Here is an 18,166-nt window from a genome sequence, read left to right as displayed (position 1 = left end):
TTTTTGCTAACTTATATGCATTCGGTTTGGCCCTATTATTATCTCTCCACACCACCGCCGCCGCCCCCCACCACCAAAAAAGAAAAAAAGAAAAAAAAAGCCAAGTGAGTAAGAATGCAAATAGATTGGATATGGATTGAATTCGAATCGGATCTATTCAGATCCAGATATTCTTGATTGGATCGGATACCCCTAAACGAATATAGATGCAAATCGAATTCAAATTTTCAACTATCTGTTTATTCTCTGACTTATGTAATCCGAGTAATTATTCCCCCCAATGAATATACTTTATTATAAATTCATTTTTCTAAATTATTATAATTATTTTATTATTTCTTTAGGATCTATTTAAACTTCAAGATCCCTCAAAATCATTCGGATAATTATTTTTTAGATCATTAAAAAAAAAAAAGAAAGAAAGAAAGAAAGAAAGAAAGAAAGGATAACGTCGAATTCAGATTTCGACTATCCATTTTCATCCCAGGCCACCGAACTGGCCCAACGCCAGCAATTATATTGTGCTTGACCTAATTTCAGGGCCGGGCTGATAGTCTCGCAAACCCAGTCTAGTTACATCTCTATCATTGTTCATACCTACCGTTAAGGCCGCGAGCCCGCGAACCCCTACATCTCTCTCTCTCTCGTCACAGAAGTATTTGTTAGTTCACTCTTCGCATCAGGCAGTTGAAGGCGGGAAGGCGATGGGAGGGAAAGGACGGAGGCGGAGAGAGAAGAATTTCCTTGCTGCTCATGGAGGCTATACTCGTCTGCCGCCTCCTCCGAAGCCGGATGAGATCGACGCCTTACCATCCAAGCTCCTCAAACTAATGGAGTTCACCTCCCCCACCACCACCAACAGATATTCCGCAACAAAAGGTGGCCCCCTACCCCCAAAACACTGTCGACAGAATTGGCAAATGGGTCTTGCATAATCCCGTTACAAACCCTTTACCTTATCATTCTGTATTTGTTAATCAATTTTTTATGGCTTTGCAGGACCTTTGAAGTCTTCAGAGAGTACTGACCACAAGAAAAAGCAAAAAGGAGTAAGGGGTTTACCGTTTTTTCTGTTTGATGCCCTCTACTTCTGAATTCGACCTATCCCAACTCTCCTCTTCCCCCCCATTAAAATGGAAAATTTTGTTTTTACTTCTTGAGTGGCTGAAATGGTAAACAAAACAAAATTCTCATTCTTATTTGTTGGAACATGGCCAGAAATACATTAGAGTTTCGCGTTTTAAGAAGCCATTACTAATTCGAACTGGTAGGCTTGAAGTTATTCTGCACTTCTGTTTGTCATGAAAAAAATTTCTATATGCAAATTTATTTACTCTCTTACCTTTGTTATGTTATGTAGCTGGATGGATAGACCCACATGCCACGTTTTCCTTCTCAATGTTCTGAAACTCTGATTGCACTTGGTAACTACTGGATGTAATTTGGGAATGGGTGCTCTTTCAGATGATCAGCACCCTTAAACCTTGTGATGTGATTTGTTTAGCATGTTAATTCCAAATTTGACCTTTCTCATTCAATCCGGTTTGTTAGTTGTTGTTGTTTCTTTATGGACCGACATTCAGATCGACACAGCTTGAGTCTATGAAGATTTATTTATTTGATTTGGCTCCTTTAGTGTTTTTCCCCTCTCTTTTGGGAAGGGGTTAGTTATTATTATGAGTTAAAACATTTCAATTCTCTCAACTTTTTTATCTGCTCTTGCTTGTGTAAAGTTGGCATTTTTTTTTTCACTCTAGTCTTCAGTCTCAACTTGATGGTGCTCAGTTCTATTGATCTGATTTATGTTCAGAAACCAAGCTTGGAGGATGAGTTCCAAGAGGGAGGTCAAGATGAAAATGTTACAGCACCTAAACATAAAGATAATAAGGATGGAGTTGTGCATACAGACATACAAGACAAGAAAAAAGCAAAGCGAAAGAGAAAACAAGTTCATGACCTTCGATTTGAGAAAACAATTCAGGATCTAGGTATTGGCTCAAAGAGAAAGGATCGCAAGAAAAAGTAAGCATCTTCATTACACTTATTTTTCTTAACTTTATTTGTTTCTTTTTTTTTCTTATTAGTAGCTCTTCTTTTTACTGGTCTGTTTCTTTTCAAATAGGGCAGATATGTTCCTTCTGCATTTTCCTTAATCTTTTGATTTGTATGTTAAAGAGTTCAATATTTGGTGACTTAATCCTTTTAATAGAAGTGGTAATTATGCTCTCAATCTTTAAATTCATGCTCTGAAAGTGATCGCACTGCGGCTGGGGGATGTCAATGTTGAATAAGATGAAAATGATACTCCTAATTTTGGATTTACTGTATATATTTACCATAATTAGTGAGTACAAACCTAATAATGACAAGAGATGCAACTCTAATTGGATATCGGACAAACACAGAGGAAAAAAGGGATATGTTCTACTTATCTTCTTAGCGAATGTGGAAATCCAGAATTTTCTAAAGTGGTGTTGGTGTTTCCTATGATTCTCTGTTCTCATTCAACCGTTTCCATGAAACCTTTGCTTATACAAGAAATGCACCTAATTTGATGTTCTGAAAATTGAACCTCTGTCCTAAACCGGTGAAAGTAATATAAGTTGCAGTACTCTCCAAAAAATCACAGAAACAGGGTACTGCCAGCCCCTTGGAGAAAATAAATCAAGCTCAATCAGATCTTTGGATCGGCCTCATATTAGGGTCGAAGGAGTGACCTTAACATAGGGGCTAACCAAGCCCTAAAATATAAGATACATATGCTGGTCCGATAGAAAATAGGAGATCTCTTTGCTGTAAAATAAAATTCAGAACCAGAATGCTGCCAGCCTCTGTTTGTATAAAAATTGATTCCTGTAATCGAATGCTTGCATGGACAGCAAGAGGAATGTAATTGATGCAGAGAGACCCTAGTTTATCTTCATATCACATCTAGGGCCTTAGATAGTATGTATGGCTGCATAGGTTGCTGCAACCGCAAGAATATTCTTTAAGAGACTATCAAAACAGAATTGAAGATGAAGAACTAGGTATAATTGGTCTGATACCATGTAACAACAGAGGAACCGATATCCAGTCCCACAAACCTTGAAGAAAAGAAGAAGAACGAGAAAGAGAGAGAGAGAAAGAGAGCATGCCTAAATAGACATGCGTCCTGAGTTTCGACTCCCCTACTCCCTTGGGGCCAGTCCCACTGTTTCCATGGTTCTCACAGGAGCTGGCGCTGATCCGATTTGCATGTGTGGGGGCATACATGTGCGTCCGCCGGGGGGGGGGGGTAGTCGAGCCAAAGGTCTGGACACCCTTGTTAGCAAAAAAAAAAAAAGAAGAGAGAGAAAGAGAGAAGACATTGAAGAGGAGAACCCAAGAGGCCACGATAGGATTCGTTAGTCTCCTATCGTGGTCAGTGGCCAATACTTGTAACATTAGATGTCAGACGCTTCGTAGGAGTTGTTAACCATGATTGGGGGGGGGGGGGATGTCCCTATTGTGGTGTATGTTGGGTAGTAGAGTGAGTTGTTTGTTTTAAGTTGTATTCACTTATTCTACTAAGAGTGTAAGACTAATTACAAGGAAAGTGAATACAATTTAAAACAAACAACTAACTCTACTACCCAACATACACTACAATAGGGACACCTCCCCTATTGTGGTTAACAACTAATGACCAAACTACTGCGGGGTCAGACAATAATGCCCCTAGGGTGGTACATATCTCAACAATGCATGAAGCACTTCACACAAAATTTTGATGGTTAATAAATTAATATGCAACAAATGATGTTTAGGGTTACTGGAATGATCTAAAACTCTAGTTTCTGGCGAAATTCAGGGATGGCCTACTACTTTTACTATGAAGATTGATGCAGGTGATCAGAGGGTGAAGTTTGAAATGAGGCATTTGAGCATTTTGTGGAAGGTTTTAGAAATGAATGACATATTATCTTGATAACATTTGAGCCCTTTGATGGCTTAAACATCTTGGAGTAACATTCAGTGCAGGTTGCTTTGGTTTCGCATACCGAACGGTGAAGCTGCCTTCTTTAAACTTTATATCTTTGGATACTATTAGTGTCTGGATACTATGTGCTTGAGAGAAGGCGGTATGCATGGAACTAAATCTTGGCCGAAACTGACTGAAATCTCCAAGTTATCTCGGTTTTGCGCCTGCCCAAAACCTGGACTGAAACCTAGATCTCGATCCTTGTTTGTATGTGAATTCCATTTCTTTCGAAGGCTTGTTATTTCTGAAGTATCTGTTTAGGTTTGGAGTACATGTTAAACCTTCAGATGACCAGTGGTTGAATTCATGTAGGTACTTGGAAGAAAGAAAGAAGAAACACAAGAAAGCCAAGACAGAGAAGAATCTAGACTTTCCTGGGCATGAGGAAATCAAGTTTGGAGAAATAGTTGAAGCTCCTCCAAAGCTGGTAGCATTTCCTAAGGTATTATCTCACACTACCTGACTCTTTTAATCAAATCTTATATCCACTACTAAGCATGAAAGTTAACCCCTGCTCTGGGGCTGTGGTCTTTTGAAGGCATTGAAGACCACCCAAACTGCTTCGCATGAGAGACTTCGCTTGCAGGCTGTCGAGTCTTACAGGAACCGCAAAGGGTGGGTATCAAGGCCTGGCATTCATATTCCTCCACCAGCAGCTGTTACCCCATCTACATAAATGGTCTAAGTCATTGCTTCAGTCTAATGGACCCCTTCATAGCTATTGTTTTTCCTGGAGGTGCTGTTTGGATGTAGTTTTGAGGTTTTCCTAACATCGGTCAAGAGTGATTCCTCTCCCCCTGTTAATGGATATTCTGTGGGAAGAAGTCATCTGTTCCATTTTGCAGAATATGGTATATCTCTTGGTGCACTCTTTACTTTTGTCACTTTTTTTTTTTTTTTTTTTTTAATTAATCAACATCATATTCGAATGTACTTTTGAGACTCGAAGAAAGGAAATGTCAAAAGCTTACTATGAAAATTTTATTACTCTAAATAAAACTCCTACGAGTCGTTTAGATCCTTGTGACGTGGTAGATATGTGTGCTTTGCTATGTTATTGTTATTGTTGCTTATCAAAATTGGGATCATGGTCATGAATGCCCTGTAAATATACTGATGATCTTCCCCAACCTGCCTCAAGTTCCATGGTCAGGTTCCCACCTTTCTTCTTTAGAACCCCTTGTTTTGCTGAGATAATCAGTTAGAAGATGGTTACCTGACCAAGGAATTTGCTGGTAAAAGATGTTTACTGGGACAGTGGGAGGATGAAGGGAGCTGGCCTTCTTTGAGAAGGTGAGGTGACCTCCACTCCTTGGACATGATTGATGGAATTTGTTTTCGCTCAAGATTTGCTAGAGTGGTTCTTTTGTGATGCACTTCTAGAAAGTGATTTTTATCGTGGGTGAATATTTAACCTAGATGACTGGAGAGCCAAGAGGGAAAAGGAACTGGTTCTTAGGATGAACAGGAAAAAAAAAATCTGCTTTAGGGAAACCACCCAAAAAGGGTAAAAATCAAAGTCGCTCACAGAGAATTAATTTCAATTCTGGTCGGAATTGCTCCATAGAATTAAAAACCCTTTAGAATACTCTCTCTTTGTCTCTCTCAGAATATTCTGTAGTGATGGAGACAACTTGGAACTGAATAAATGTACTGTGATGTTGAGCTAACAGTGTCACTTTCCGTTTTTAAGCCTGTGAATGAATTATTGCAACTTCATTCCCATGCATGAGATACTGTGTTACCAATTAATAGATTTGGAAGGTAATTTGGGGTTTCTAAGATGAACAAAGGGAAGCAGTTCATCTTAACAGCAACAAGAATAGGTATGCTATAAAACATATATGTGGTCTATAACTACCATGGTGATAGTTTAGAATTCAAGAGACACTGGATCATAATTACCATCCATAGATAACTTGGCATATATGAGTTTTAATTATGAAAACACATCAGAGAGGCCTTGTCTTTTTTTATTGTTGAAATGTTTATAATTAGAATCATCAAAATACTCATATCAAATTATTTATTTTTTATTAAATTCATAGTGCTTTTACTGGAAGTTTGTCAATTTTACCGAATGAGTTAAATTAATCAATGAGAGATGGCTTGCGGTTGCAACATGTTGGTCAGAGGTTTGAAACTTGGAAACAACCTCTCCTGTGAAGCAGGGTTGTAAGGGGAACATTTGCCCCTCCTAGACCCTGCAATAGTGGGAACCTCATGCACTGAGTTGCTTTTAGATGGCTTGCAATGACATGGAAAAGAAATTCATCATCACAAGTTATCTAATTGGGGGTATTTTTTTAATTTGGTGTATTATTACGCTCCTTTGGGAAAATTGGGTTTATTTTGATCATTTTTGCAACAAATGAGTGTGACTATTTTTGTCAACTCTATGACAATTGAATGTACCTTGGTTTCTAATGAGAAATTATTGAAAGATGTTCTTGAAGTCTTTTAGGGTGGATAACCATGAAAAAACGCTAGTAGGAAATCTTTTCTCTGCCATATGGAGCATTGCCTACGAAGATGTATATGTTCCTTTCTCTCAGGATACATGACACGTAGCAAAAGGTTGAAGTTTATTCTCTCCCTCTTCATTGAGAGCTCAAGTAGGGTAAGAATTAACATGCTCCTGTATGTTAGCATGTTGGGGAAATCCATGAAAAAAAGATGGTAGAAAACGTTTTCTCTGCTCTTTGGAGCATTGCCTACTAAGATTCTACTGTTCCTATCTCTCAGCAAAGGGTTGAAGGTTATTCTCTCCCTCTTCATTGTGATCTCAAGTAGGGTAAGAATAACAGTAGCCTGCATAGCATGCTTGGGAAAACCCATTAAAATCTGTATACCAAGTACAAAATTGCATATAACAAGGAGATGGTTCTCTGTAATTAGGCCACAACTAGAATGAAACTTTGGAGGAGACTTTGCATTCCCAGTATGCTTCTCTGTAAAAGATAAACCAGTAGAAGGTCTAATGCGATGTAAGAAGAAAAAGGGAACTGAGAACCTATTGTGTCCCAGCCAGGCCCTTTCAAACCCTTTTCCCACTACCCTTGGCTAGTAAGGCAAGACAGAAACTGATTCATCAGTTCTTTGTCTATCTCTTAGATTCTTTCTGAACTGTGGAACCAAAGTAGTCCAACAAATCTATCACCGAAGACTGGTGAGAAGAGAAACGGGGCTCATCCATGGTTGAAATTTGTGACAAGCCAGGATTACTGGCTGATATACGCTTACATTTTAACTACCCAAAATACCTCCTACTGTACCAAGGTTCAAATAGAGGTTTTGCCTGCCAGGAAAAAATCTTCACTAATCTATTGGATCTGTAAATACGAATTAGTTATTCTCATGAAAAGGTGAGGACCTCATAGCACATTAGTTTAAATGCTTCTTATAACTCGCAACAAATGGATCTCCATAGATAAGTATACAGATTCAACCTTGTTATTTAGGAGCCATCCTATGTCACAGAGGGACCCCAAACAAATGCATCATGGGCGAACATTATACTGTTATTTTCAGACCAAATAAAGAAAAAAAGAAAAATGAAAATATTATAGTGTTCCTTAGATTTGGCTAGTAGTGTACAAGCTACTGCTGTCTGAAGATCGAAATTATTGCAGACATGGAGGAGGCACGCACATCTTATGCATTTACAGATTTTTCTGACCAAGTCTGTGGAAGGCACGGATATATAGGCCCCCATCAATGTGAAGATTGAGCATGGTTCTGTAGTGGACTGGTTTCGTCTCATCACTTAGCTTGAACACAAAGCAACCTAACAGGAGAGCTGAGAAGATCCTCATCTGCCGATACGCAAACTCCTTTCCAATACAAATTCGAGGGCCAGCCTGTTCGCAAAGAAATAAGTTTTCCAAAAAAGTAGAAATTAGCATTGGGGTTTCACACAAAAGCAACTGAGCTTATATCAGATGTTCGAGGATGGAGAAAATCTAGAAAATCCCATAGAGAAGATCTCAGTTCCCATGTGTGCTCTTGTGTGGAAGGAGAGATTGTTGGAGTTTCATGCAAAAGCAATTAATCTCACATCGGATATGAGTAGCCTGATGTGAAGACTTAGAAGGACTTGGACACTCTCTCCTTAATGGCTAACTTTAAATGATGAGTTCTACCCATGTACATACTTCAGAATAGGAAAAATTTTCACTTTCCATTCTTTCTTTCATTTTCATGGGAAAGTCACTGTGCCTGACTTGGGGGGTTAAGATTATTACCTGGAAAGCTGTAAACTTTGAAGGGCTTTCTTGTTGGAAAACTCCATCTTCATTTAACCATCTTTCTGGCTTAAACTCCTTTGCATCTTCACCCCAAATGAATTTCATTCTGCCCATCACATAGGGTTGGTAGGCAACCATGTCTCCTTTCTTAACACTGTATCCATCTGGCAAGGTATCATCAGAAAAGCAAATCTTTCCATCCTGCAACACCAAGGTGTGATGGTACAATTAGCACAATACTAGTGCTGGGTTTATTCTTGAATCTTGGAACAAATTAAGTTTACTTACCACAGCAACTGCAGGATAAAGTCTAAGAGTTTCAGTAAGTGCTGCAAAAAGATACTGCATCTTGTCAAGGTTTTCCTCAGTTAGACTTGCTGCAAACTCATCGAACGATTTATTCTCATTCATATCAGTTGCTTTCTTCACTTCTTCTGCAATTTTTTCCTGTATGTGAGGATGCTTGCAGAGCATGTAAAGGAACCAGGAAAGGGTTGTTGCTGTTGTGTCTCTGCCTGCAACTAAGAAATTTAGGACAATGTCTCTCAAGTACTTTGGATCAGTCTCATTCAATTCTAGGAACCTTGTCAAGATATCATCTTTCTTTAACTGCAATATCCCCAAGAGACAAAAATATTAGATCACATAAGTAAATTGGCTCATCAGCAACATAGGCAGCTAACTTTGTTTTAACTTACTGAAACATCACCAGTTGAGTTCTCATTCTGTTCTATCCTTTTGCGGATTAGTTTATACATGAAACTGTCAATCAGTTTGAGATTTTTCCTTAACGCCGCTTCGGATCCAATATTCAGATACTTCTTGATCGGCCAGAGAATATCAACATAACGCCACAGGGTCAGTGCACTTGAATCATCAAAAGCATTGGCAAATTTGGTCCCCTCAGTTGATCCTCCCATGCTATCCAGTTCTACTCCAAATCCCACTTTGAAAATTGAGTCCAAAGTAGACTTCATGAATAGATCCTGTTCATGAACAATGGAGTTAATATAACCATTCTTTTTTTTATAATCTGTTTAGCAGATTTATAGATTAGCCAGTACAACACTCACTTGAATATCAAATATCTCATTAGAAGTTGCAGCCTCAGATAGTTTTTGTGCAAGTCTTACTGCATTCCTTCGGAAGACTACACTGCTGAAGTCCCTCAACACCTTTGCTGAGAATTCATAACTTGACACCTTCCTCTGATGGCGCCACTTCTCACCATCGACGGTGAAGATCCCATCACCGAGGAGGTCACTCAAAATGCTGTAGTTGTGCCATCCCTGGAAGAAGAAGAAGAAAGTAATAATCCCACATCAGATGTGAACTGCTCAATGTGGAGACTTACAAGTACTTGGGCATCCTCTCCTTAATGACTAGCTTTTAAGTATGAGTTCTACCCAAGTCCCTAACAAAAAAATTGCAAGAACTCGAGAATGGGTTTTATCTTACCTTGCCATAGTTTGGGAAGTTTGTTTTGAGGATATATTCAACATTTGCAGGGTCAGCTGTATAGACCTCATTACGGAAAGGACTGAGTAATCTGTAAGTTCCATACTTGGCTGAAAGATCAGTCATGTAGTCATGCAACCGATTGAAGTTCAGTAACTGGTTGAAGATGGTTCCTGCAATAGGGTGATATCTCTGCTTCTTCTTCCCTGCAAATACTTTGAAGAAGGTGAGTATAAAAAGTGTCACAGCAAAAGCTGCTACTACTGTAAAGGATGTAGGATTGGAGAGAAAACCCATAAGCTCCATATTGGATAAGATCATAAGAAGCTGGTAAGGAATCAAGGAGCTTTCACCATTGGTTATTTATCTTTGAATCCTGGATAGATCTATGAAGATATTTTAATGGCAAAGGGAACTTTGGGACCATGAGAGGGGCAAAGAAAAAAAGTTGATAAAGATTATAATGGGTATAGGTTATGACGTAGGATGGGCCCAAAACCAATCCCACTTGCACACCTGCCATTTTCGTAGTTTAGCTGAATACCTTTTCTGGAATTTGGTTCGCAGTGGAAAATTATTGGTAAACTCCATTATTGTTTCTTGGTAATTGGTATCAATCTTTGATGGAGAAGAACCAGACCCGTCAGGAAAGGAAAGAGAGGAGATGGCAAAACCTGTACGTTTCGTTTTTATATTTTAAAAAACTGACGAATCAGACAACTGGGTTGTGCAATTTAAAATCTTTGAAAGCAGGGACCACAAGGTTTGGATAAAACAGGAGAGAAAGTTATTTAAGCAAGCGATATAGAAGTGTGCAACAATGAGGTGTAGTAAAATAATATCGTACATTGAAGAACATAGATGTTATTTATGTATAGAGAGATGTAGGGGTGCTAACGCGATATAGAAGAGTGCAACAATGAAGTGCAATAAAATAATATTGTACATTGAAGAACGTCAATGTTATTTATATATAGAGATTTAGAGGTGCTAATGCATTTTATCTAAGTAGTTCAGAAAACTTTCTTCAGCCATAAAATAAAAAAGAGGGTGGTCAGATTATTAATACACATAAATAAGGCATCTTATATATCAAGTCAATAGAAAAATAAGAGAGTACATTTCAATAGATATATAGGGGTTTACTTGATTTTCTCTCTCTCTCTTTTTTTTTTTTAATGAAAGATTTATTTGATTAAGAGGAGAGAATAATGATTACTTAGAAGAGAGGGAGTATACCCTCAGAGTGTATTTCCTTTTTGTTTAAAATATTAATTCTTAAAAATAAAATAAAGTAATAATTTAATTGACCATAGAATAATAATGAAAATGATAGATGTGGAAAGTGGAGGAAAATGACAATGAAGCTTCAATAATGGAGTCTCTGAGGGAAAATTTTGAGTAGAACCGACCAAATTCATTGATCGTCTGATTTTAAAACATTTTTTTTTCCAACTACAATGGTGGTCACTACTCACTACTAAAGGTGTCAATCAGTTGGTGTGGTCCGGTTTTAATGGGGATGAATCGTTTCTGAAGTGTTATTGGCCAATCCAAAACTAAATCATTAAGAAAGTTCCGATTTTGATTAGGTTTGATTTTTTCTTTTCTGGTTTTTGTTTTCCGTTTGTAATTTGGGCTATTATAAGGTTCTGGTCCAGTCTAGTGAAATCTGTAAGGTTTTCTTCTTTTCTTTTTGGTTTCTTATTGGGTTATTATCGGTATGGTCTCAATTGTTATCGGGTTTGGTTCCCTATTCAATTTCCATTGGTGCATTCGATCGGTCCAATTTGACTCTAAGTTCTATTAATTCTATAAAACCCTACCCCAAAACCAAACTGATAAGGATTCAATTCGGTTCAACTCTGGAACCAATTGGTTTTCAATCTATCAGACTAGATCGGCTTGAAATTTGACATCTTTAATCAACCTCACCAAAGGTTGTCAATTGGTTCAGTTTTGGTTATTTTATTTGATTTCGATTTGATTAAAAATACAACTTAGAAAACCAAAATCCAACCGAACCAAGAATGAGAATACATTTTAATTTTTTAGATCTTCACCAACGAAAAAGACCCTTATTTTTTAAGGTCATGATCTACCAAACTTTTATCAAACATTAAAAAAGAATAAAATTTATAATCTACATTGATTGAAATAGTAAAAAAATTATAGTTTTATTTGATTCCTCATTCGGTATAAATATAGATAACCCAATTTGGTTCAACGAAATTAACCATGAAATCAAAATTAAATTAAATTGAGAAAATGTTTCAACTTTTAAAATGAAAATCAAATCGATTTACTTTCATTAAATTTTAAACGGCCGATTTTGATGTCAACTTTTGATTTCAATTTTAAATTGACACCCTTACCCTTACCCTCACCCATTATCCCTCAGGCCCCAATCAACATCCCCACATAAGGTGGGACCAGTTACAGCTCTTCAGCACTGTCTTTAATTTGAGATTTTGCCACCAGATCATGGGTGTCAAAAATGAGATCGGACGGACTGAACTGATCAAAACCAATTGGATCACTTATTATCAGTTTCGTGTTGTATTTGGCTTTTAAAAACCATTAAAAACCTCAAAATTAGGGATGTAAACAGATCAGATACGGATTGAATTCGAATCGGATGTGCTTGGATCCAGATATTTTTTGATCGGATTCGAATACTCCTAAACGAATATGGATGCAGATCGAATTCGGATTTTCAACTATCTATTTACTCTATGACTTGTGTAATCTAGATTCCTTCACCTAATGAATATAATTTGCTCTTAATGCATATTTCTAAGTTGTTTTAACTCTTTTCCTCGATCTTTAGAACCTGTTTAAATTTCACCCTCAAAATCATTAATTAATTATTTAATTGAATTGAATAATTATTTTTTGGATAATTTAGATTTTATTCTGGATACCTTTTAACGGAATACAGATACGCCTAAATGAATGCGGATGCAATTCGAATTCGGATTTTGACAATCCATTTACATCCCTACTCAAAATGACCCAACCAACAAATAAGACCGATAAAAAACCGAATGTCTAGAGACTCCGAACCAAAACTAAAAGGGAAAAAAAAAGTGAGAAATTCAATTTTATTTATATGAAAAATTGGGACCACCTGATAATAGGTCGATAACAGACCAAAATTGATTGGATCAATAGCTATTAATTTCAGTTTAGTTTTGATTTGACCTAATGCATACAAAAATCCCGAAAAAAAGAAAAAAAAATATATCAACCTGAGTCGACCATTTGACAAATGACACCTTTACACCAAAGGCAAGGGTGTAAAACATATTTATGGTAATAATTTGAACCAGCATGTTGATACCCTTCCATTGTTATCATCCACATTATTTTTATTTTTTTATTTTTAAATAGAAAAGAAAATAAACATCAACGTGTATAATTTAAGGAAAAAGGTTAAGCATACCACTTTCGTGAAGATAATTACTGACTCAATAAAAGCTGAGATGAGTGAAATATAGGGGTTTTTTCAAGAGTGAAGAAGAGAGGCAGACACAGTGTTACCTCTTTTGCTGAAACTGTATAGTGTAAGAAAGTCCAGATTCATTTCCCTATTAAGATTTAGAAAGCCGAAAGTTGTAGGTCTGCCTTACCAAGATAAGAAAAAATTAGTAGCACATAAAGTGTGAAGTGGAAACAACCTTAATGGTCAATTCCAAAAAAAATGTAAAAGTTGAAAATCAACATGAAGATATTTCCATTAGATTCACTTTGACGATTGCAAAGAAATCAGTGGAAGGAACTGTTAACAAAGTAATCAGTTGTTGAGGAAACGCCTCTTGGGGTGGTGTCCCTGTCAGCGCATTTGAGAGCTGGCCTAAGAAAGACGTCTAATCCTTGAGTTGAAACGCCACCACGTCGTCTATGATCTTTATAAGATTTTGACAAAAATGAAGGGATAAGTTTTTGGTCCGCGAGAGGTGCTTGTGCTATATATATATATATATATATATAATGGTGTACAATGATCATTATGCGCATCATTATTTATGGACAAAAATACTGTTTTAAAAATAAATAATGGGAGAAAAAGAACCCTACTGGTAGTCTAGTATAGGTTATGCCTAAATATAGGTGGATATGAAAAGACCATATAATTTTCTCGCCCCACTCGCGTTATGCCCTAAAGATGCTTTTATGTGTCCTCCCATTGGTCTCATATGTTGGGATATTCTATATCAAGCTGACACAGTTCTTTTTCCCATAAATAAATTATGGGGTAATATTTGAATTGGGTTCGTCTGTAACATGCACTACAGGGGAGCATAGATCCAAGGGCTGAGAGCCCTTAGACACGTAGCCCAAGGCATAAGCATGCAACTCAAGGGATTCCCAGCCATTAGATTTACTTTACATGCTGTGTCGTGCGATAGATGATCCATATCCCAATATTTTTGATCGGCGAGTGTTGCCCACACAAGGGTATGGTAATCATTGCACGAAGATGGCTTCACTCATATAGAAAACTTTATCCACTTAATAATCTAATCTAGTCTAATCAAATCATTTTGCTTTTTTTTTTTTTTAATGAAAAATTAATCAAATGTTTGAAATTTTCTAAGATACTTGGGTGGATAAGATTCAATAAATTAAAAGATAGCATCCACTGCATTGTTGTAAGGTCACAGACTCACATGAAGATATTTTTTTTGGGTGGGGGTGTCCCTTTCTGGTTGCCAAACCAGTAAAAATGTGTCTTTTTCTAGCAAGAATCAAACGCACGTCCTTTGACAAAGTTACTCAAGTCAATAATAGGAAGCACAACCGTGTCACCTTGGGTTACAATTAGAAAAACGTGAGGTGAAGATAGTGCCAAGTGGACAACAGCTGAAAGGGTCACAAAGCTACACCTCACATGGGATGTTATGCATTCCTGGGAAATGGTTTATCAATTTTAGGATCACATCACCAGTCGAGAAGGAATACTTTCATTGGACACTCCATGTGGGTAGAGGATTCAAACGCAGTCAAGATCTAGCTAGTCAACAGTTTAACTTTATCATGCATCTATCATGCTATTTTGTTTGTAACGTATATGACTATGGTTCTGAAAAAATAGAACGGAACGGTCAGTATTGGCCATGAGACTCATGATCGATCATCAATCTTGACCTTTCTGATCCCCTTCTATATGCATTGTTCAAGGGTAAAATAGTAATTTTCTTTTCTTCTTGTAAACATGGGTAGATCTATCTAATATGGCCTGAGATTCAGACCATTTTGAAACAGTATTGGAATGGTTTTGGGTCTTGACCAATCCCATGTTTTAGAACCTTTTGCATGAATAAAGTTTGACTAGCCACTATTGTGTTCAAAAAATGGGGAGAGTTTTTCCACAGATGGGTGGAGTCCAAATTATTTGTAGCGAGCGATGAGGTACAATGAGCATCCAATGACTGGGAGAGCCCAACCAAGCCTCATTGCAAACGGTTTTGATACTCCCCAAACCCATGATCTTAGGATCATTTTTTTTTGGTAAAATCTTAGGATCTTAATTAATCCATACTAGTTGAAATTTGAAAGTTTGAAATGTTTGACATACATCCCATTGCAATGATAGGCTGGCTCCACATCCGCTGTGTAGAGAAATTGGTCCTAAGAAAAAGACATGTCCTTCCAAGCTAGGGAATGAGCTGTAACGTTTACCTTCCTAGGTGGAAATACAAGATTGAAATTGATAGGTAACAAGGTTGATGCCGATAATGGTACTCACATATTCAATCTTATTGGGTTTTATTCAATGCAAAGATTTGGTCTCAAGGTTTAAACAGGTTGATTTTGACGATGTTAATTTGGTTTGAAACTGTAGATTAAACGATTAAGATCGAATCAATTCATTTAATTAATTGATCTGAAAATTGAAACCATATCATTTACTAAATAGTTCACAGTTTTAATTTCAAATTCACATCCTTAGCTGGGTATGAATACAAAAAATATAAATTCTTAGGGAAAAGATTTCCCATAGACATCCAAGTATTAATTAGGTGGTGAAGGCTGGCGCCTCTTCTATTTAGTTTTATTTTCTCCAACACTAGGCTTCAGGCAGGGCAAAATTACTTTAGTGTTACAAAGAAACTACTAATGTGACTCCTTAGGATCTCTTCTTTGAAGAGGCTAAATTTGTTTCAGTAACTAGGCCTCCAATTAAACTAATTTAATAATGGGCTAACTAATGGGCTTCTAAATAACGAGCCAATAAATTTTAATTTACTGCAACAACCACCCAAAAACTGCAATCAAGTTCCTTACTAAATGAGGAATTTTATTCGGATGTACAAACCCTAAGATTAATTACATAAACTTCCCATCCTAACCAATATTCTTCATGGATCAATAAGATTGTTTGAATACTTTCACCGCTAGGTTTATTTTACTCACAAATTTTCTACATATTTATTTGGTGAGGGATCGTTGCCAGGCTATGTAGTCCTTATATAATGTTAGGTCACGTAGGAAATTAACATCGATGAAATTTTTGTATTTTATGAAAGGTGGGGTTGTCATTTAATCCTTCATTGTATCTGAAACTCTAGGCACAAGAACCACACAGCACAATAACCATTTTCACATTGAAGTGGATCCAATATTCAAGTGGTATATGATGTATTGGCTTCAAATTGATTGCCCAAACACAAACCTATGTTGAGAATAAAATTTCAATTTGTATACATTACACTACCCTCTCTTAAGATATGTTACTACTATAATGTAATCTTGGACAATAGTAATGTACATTAAGAGGATTGGAAAGAACGCTACCTCATCACGTCCTTATGCCTAGACACAAAGCTGTATGAAAAGACTATCCTACCCTCCGTGGTTGATCCCATTTTCACTCTACCATTGGCCCACATGGTAGCACATTAATTATACTATTAGGAGGTCCTCTCATCCATTAATTGTAGGGGAGAAAAGAAAGCTGCCAAGCTGTATAGCATAAGCTAACACCTCCTCATGTCTCTCTCCTCCCTCCTATGAAATGACATGTTTGCCCCTATTGTGGAAGAAGAGTGTAATGTAGTCAAATAGGGAACTCAAATCTAATAAGTGGTTCTTTGTTCGAGGGCAAAGCCTAAGCCAACGCTCCTTCTCTCTCTCTCTCTCTCTCTCTCTATAGGCCACGCTTTCAAATAATTTTTTTTTTCATAAATCTAATGGGAAGAAGGACCATGTCCAGGATTGTGGTGGTCACGCGTAGACATCGAGGGGGCGAAATGACTACCCTAATAACCTCATAAAAGGTAGAAATGCTAGCTCTATTGATGCTTTCATGTACACCCCTATTGATCCCTATGTTGGTGCAAAGAGCCACACTCTTGAATAGAGAACTCTTCCCGCACAATAATTCTTTGCGAGGAGGCAGTGAGTGACAGTGGGGATCCGACGGTTGGGGTGCATATCGAAGCCTTCCAATCAATAAATCCTCACTGACACTCACCACTCACCGCAGAAGATTTAAGTCCCACTCCAAAATCTAGTTTATTCCAAAAAGTAAGAGCGTATATATTCAGTAGGGGAAGGATAGGTATGCCGTCGATATCAAGTATGCTAATGGATAGCACCAATAGGATCACATGATGGAGTATCATTCAAGAAGGATATGAGAGTCATTTCAAAAAAAGGAAAGAGAGAGATAGACACAATGGGTGCTAGCATACTTGACATCGGCGGCATACCCAACCTTTTTCCATATTCAACAGAGAAGATGAGACAAAACAAGAAAGGGCTCAGCAAGGGTTTTAAACATCAAATCCAATCGAATTGATCCCTATTACCTACCGATGCTGATACATATGCGGAATCTACAATCCAGACTCCACACGCGACACCCTTCCTCTCCTCTCTGCTTTTCCGCAGCTGTCCTTCTTCGGATCTATAGCATTTCTTCACCTATTGATGATTTGACCTGTGATTGGACATCATGAATTTTTGAAGCAGAAGGGGCCATGTGATTGACTTTCGGATCTTTACCAAAAAAAAAAAAGATTGACTTTGGGATGGAAATTATCCTTTCACAGTCCAATCATCCGATTGAAGAGATTATCAAGGTGAAAAGAAACTGGGTCCAATTGCCTTACAAGACTGATGAATTCCTGAGCTCAGCATTATCCATAAAAATTAACCAGTCCCTAGCTTCCAGCCGTGAAAAACCAGAGTGGGTTAGCACTTAGCAGCGTTGAGGGACAGATAAAACAGGGTATTGAGGTGGAAAGAACCATAGACAGGAACTTGGTTGAGGTTGGGATAGTCGGCTCAGAAACTGTGTTATCTCCACCCATGTCCATTGGAAATTGGAAGAGGTAGATTAAAATGAAAGCCACAAATTTCAATTGCCCTTTCGTTGGATATCTATTTGGTTGATCCATGTCCTTGTGCAAATTCTTCTAGTACAAGAGGGTGGTGGAACTGTCTTTGC

At 37.5% G+C, this 18,166-nt stretch overlaps 2 protein-coding genes across 2 annotated transcripts; one reads left to right on the top strand and one right to left on the bottom strand.

Moving 5' to 3' along the window:
• Positions 1-476: 476 nt before the first annotated feature.
• Positions 477-5,025, top strand: LOC122085811. The gene is made up of 5 exons (XM_042654397.1): positions 477-879; positions 1,000-1,049; positions 1,811-2,022; positions 4,316-4,445; positions 4,542-5,025. Exons 1-5 carry the CDS (start codon positions 705-707, stop codon positions 4,677-4,679), a joined length of 705 nt encoding a protein of 234 aa, XP_042510331.1. The 5' UTR covers positions 477-704; the 3' UTR covers positions 4,680-5,025.
• Positions 5,026-7,387: 2,362 nt separating this feature from the next.
• Positions 7,388-10,116, bottom strand: LOC122086540 (cytochrome P450 704C1-like). Its single transcript, XM_042655440.1, has 6 exons — positions 9,709-10,116; positions 9,324-9,539; positions 8,949-9,236; positions 8,539-8,859; positions 8,248-8,451; positions 7,388-7,863 (listed from the first exon to the last, which is right to left on the bottom strand). The coding sequence occupies exons 1-6, from the start codon at positions 10,027-10,029 to the stop codon at positions 7,666-7,668; spliced, it is 1,548 nt and encodes a 515-aa protein (XP_042511374.1). The 5' UTR covers positions 10,030-10,116; the 3' UTR covers positions 7,388-7,665.
• Between the last annotated feature and the right edge of the window lie 8,050 nt (positions 10,117-18,166).

The sequence above is a fragment of the Macadamia integrifolia genome, chromosome 8 (genome assembly GCF_013358625.1).
Source record: "Macadamia integrifolia cultivar HAES 741 chromosome 8, SCU_Mint_v3, whole genome shotgun sequence".
Taxonomy (NCBI): domain Eukaryota; kingdom Viridiplantae; phylum Streptophyta; class Magnoliopsida; order Proteales; family Proteaceae; genus Macadamia; species Macadamia integrifolia.
This window is presented reverse-complemented; position numbering and strand designations above follow the sequence as displayed.

Bases quoted from the DNA above. Each gene is read 5' to 3' on its own strand.
- LOC122086540 (XM_042655440.1), bottom strand. From the start codon at position 10,029: ATGATCTTATCCAATATGGAGCTTATGGGTTTTCTCTCCAATCCTACA. The intron at 8,452-8,538 runs GTAAGTAAACTT...TTGGTGTTGCAG, and splicing joins TTTATCCTGCAGTTGCTGTG to GATGGAAAGATTTGCTTTTC. The intron at 7,864-8,247 runs GTAATAATCTTA...CTTTGCGAACAG, and splicing joins CAAAGTTTACAGCTTTCCAG to GCTGGCCCTCGAATTTGTAT.
- LOC122085811 (XM_042654397.1), top strand. From the start codon at position 705: ATGGGAGGGAAAGGACGGAGGCGGAGAGAGAAGAATTTCCTTGCTGCT. The intron at 880-999 runs GTGGCCCCCTAC...ATGGCTTTGCAG, and splicing joins CAGATATTCCGCAACAAAAG to GACCTTTGAAGTCTTCAGAG. The intron at 2,023-4,315 runs GTAAGCATCTTC...GAATTCATGTAG, and splicing joins AGAAAGGATCGCAAGAAAAA to GTACTTGGAAGAAAGAAAGA.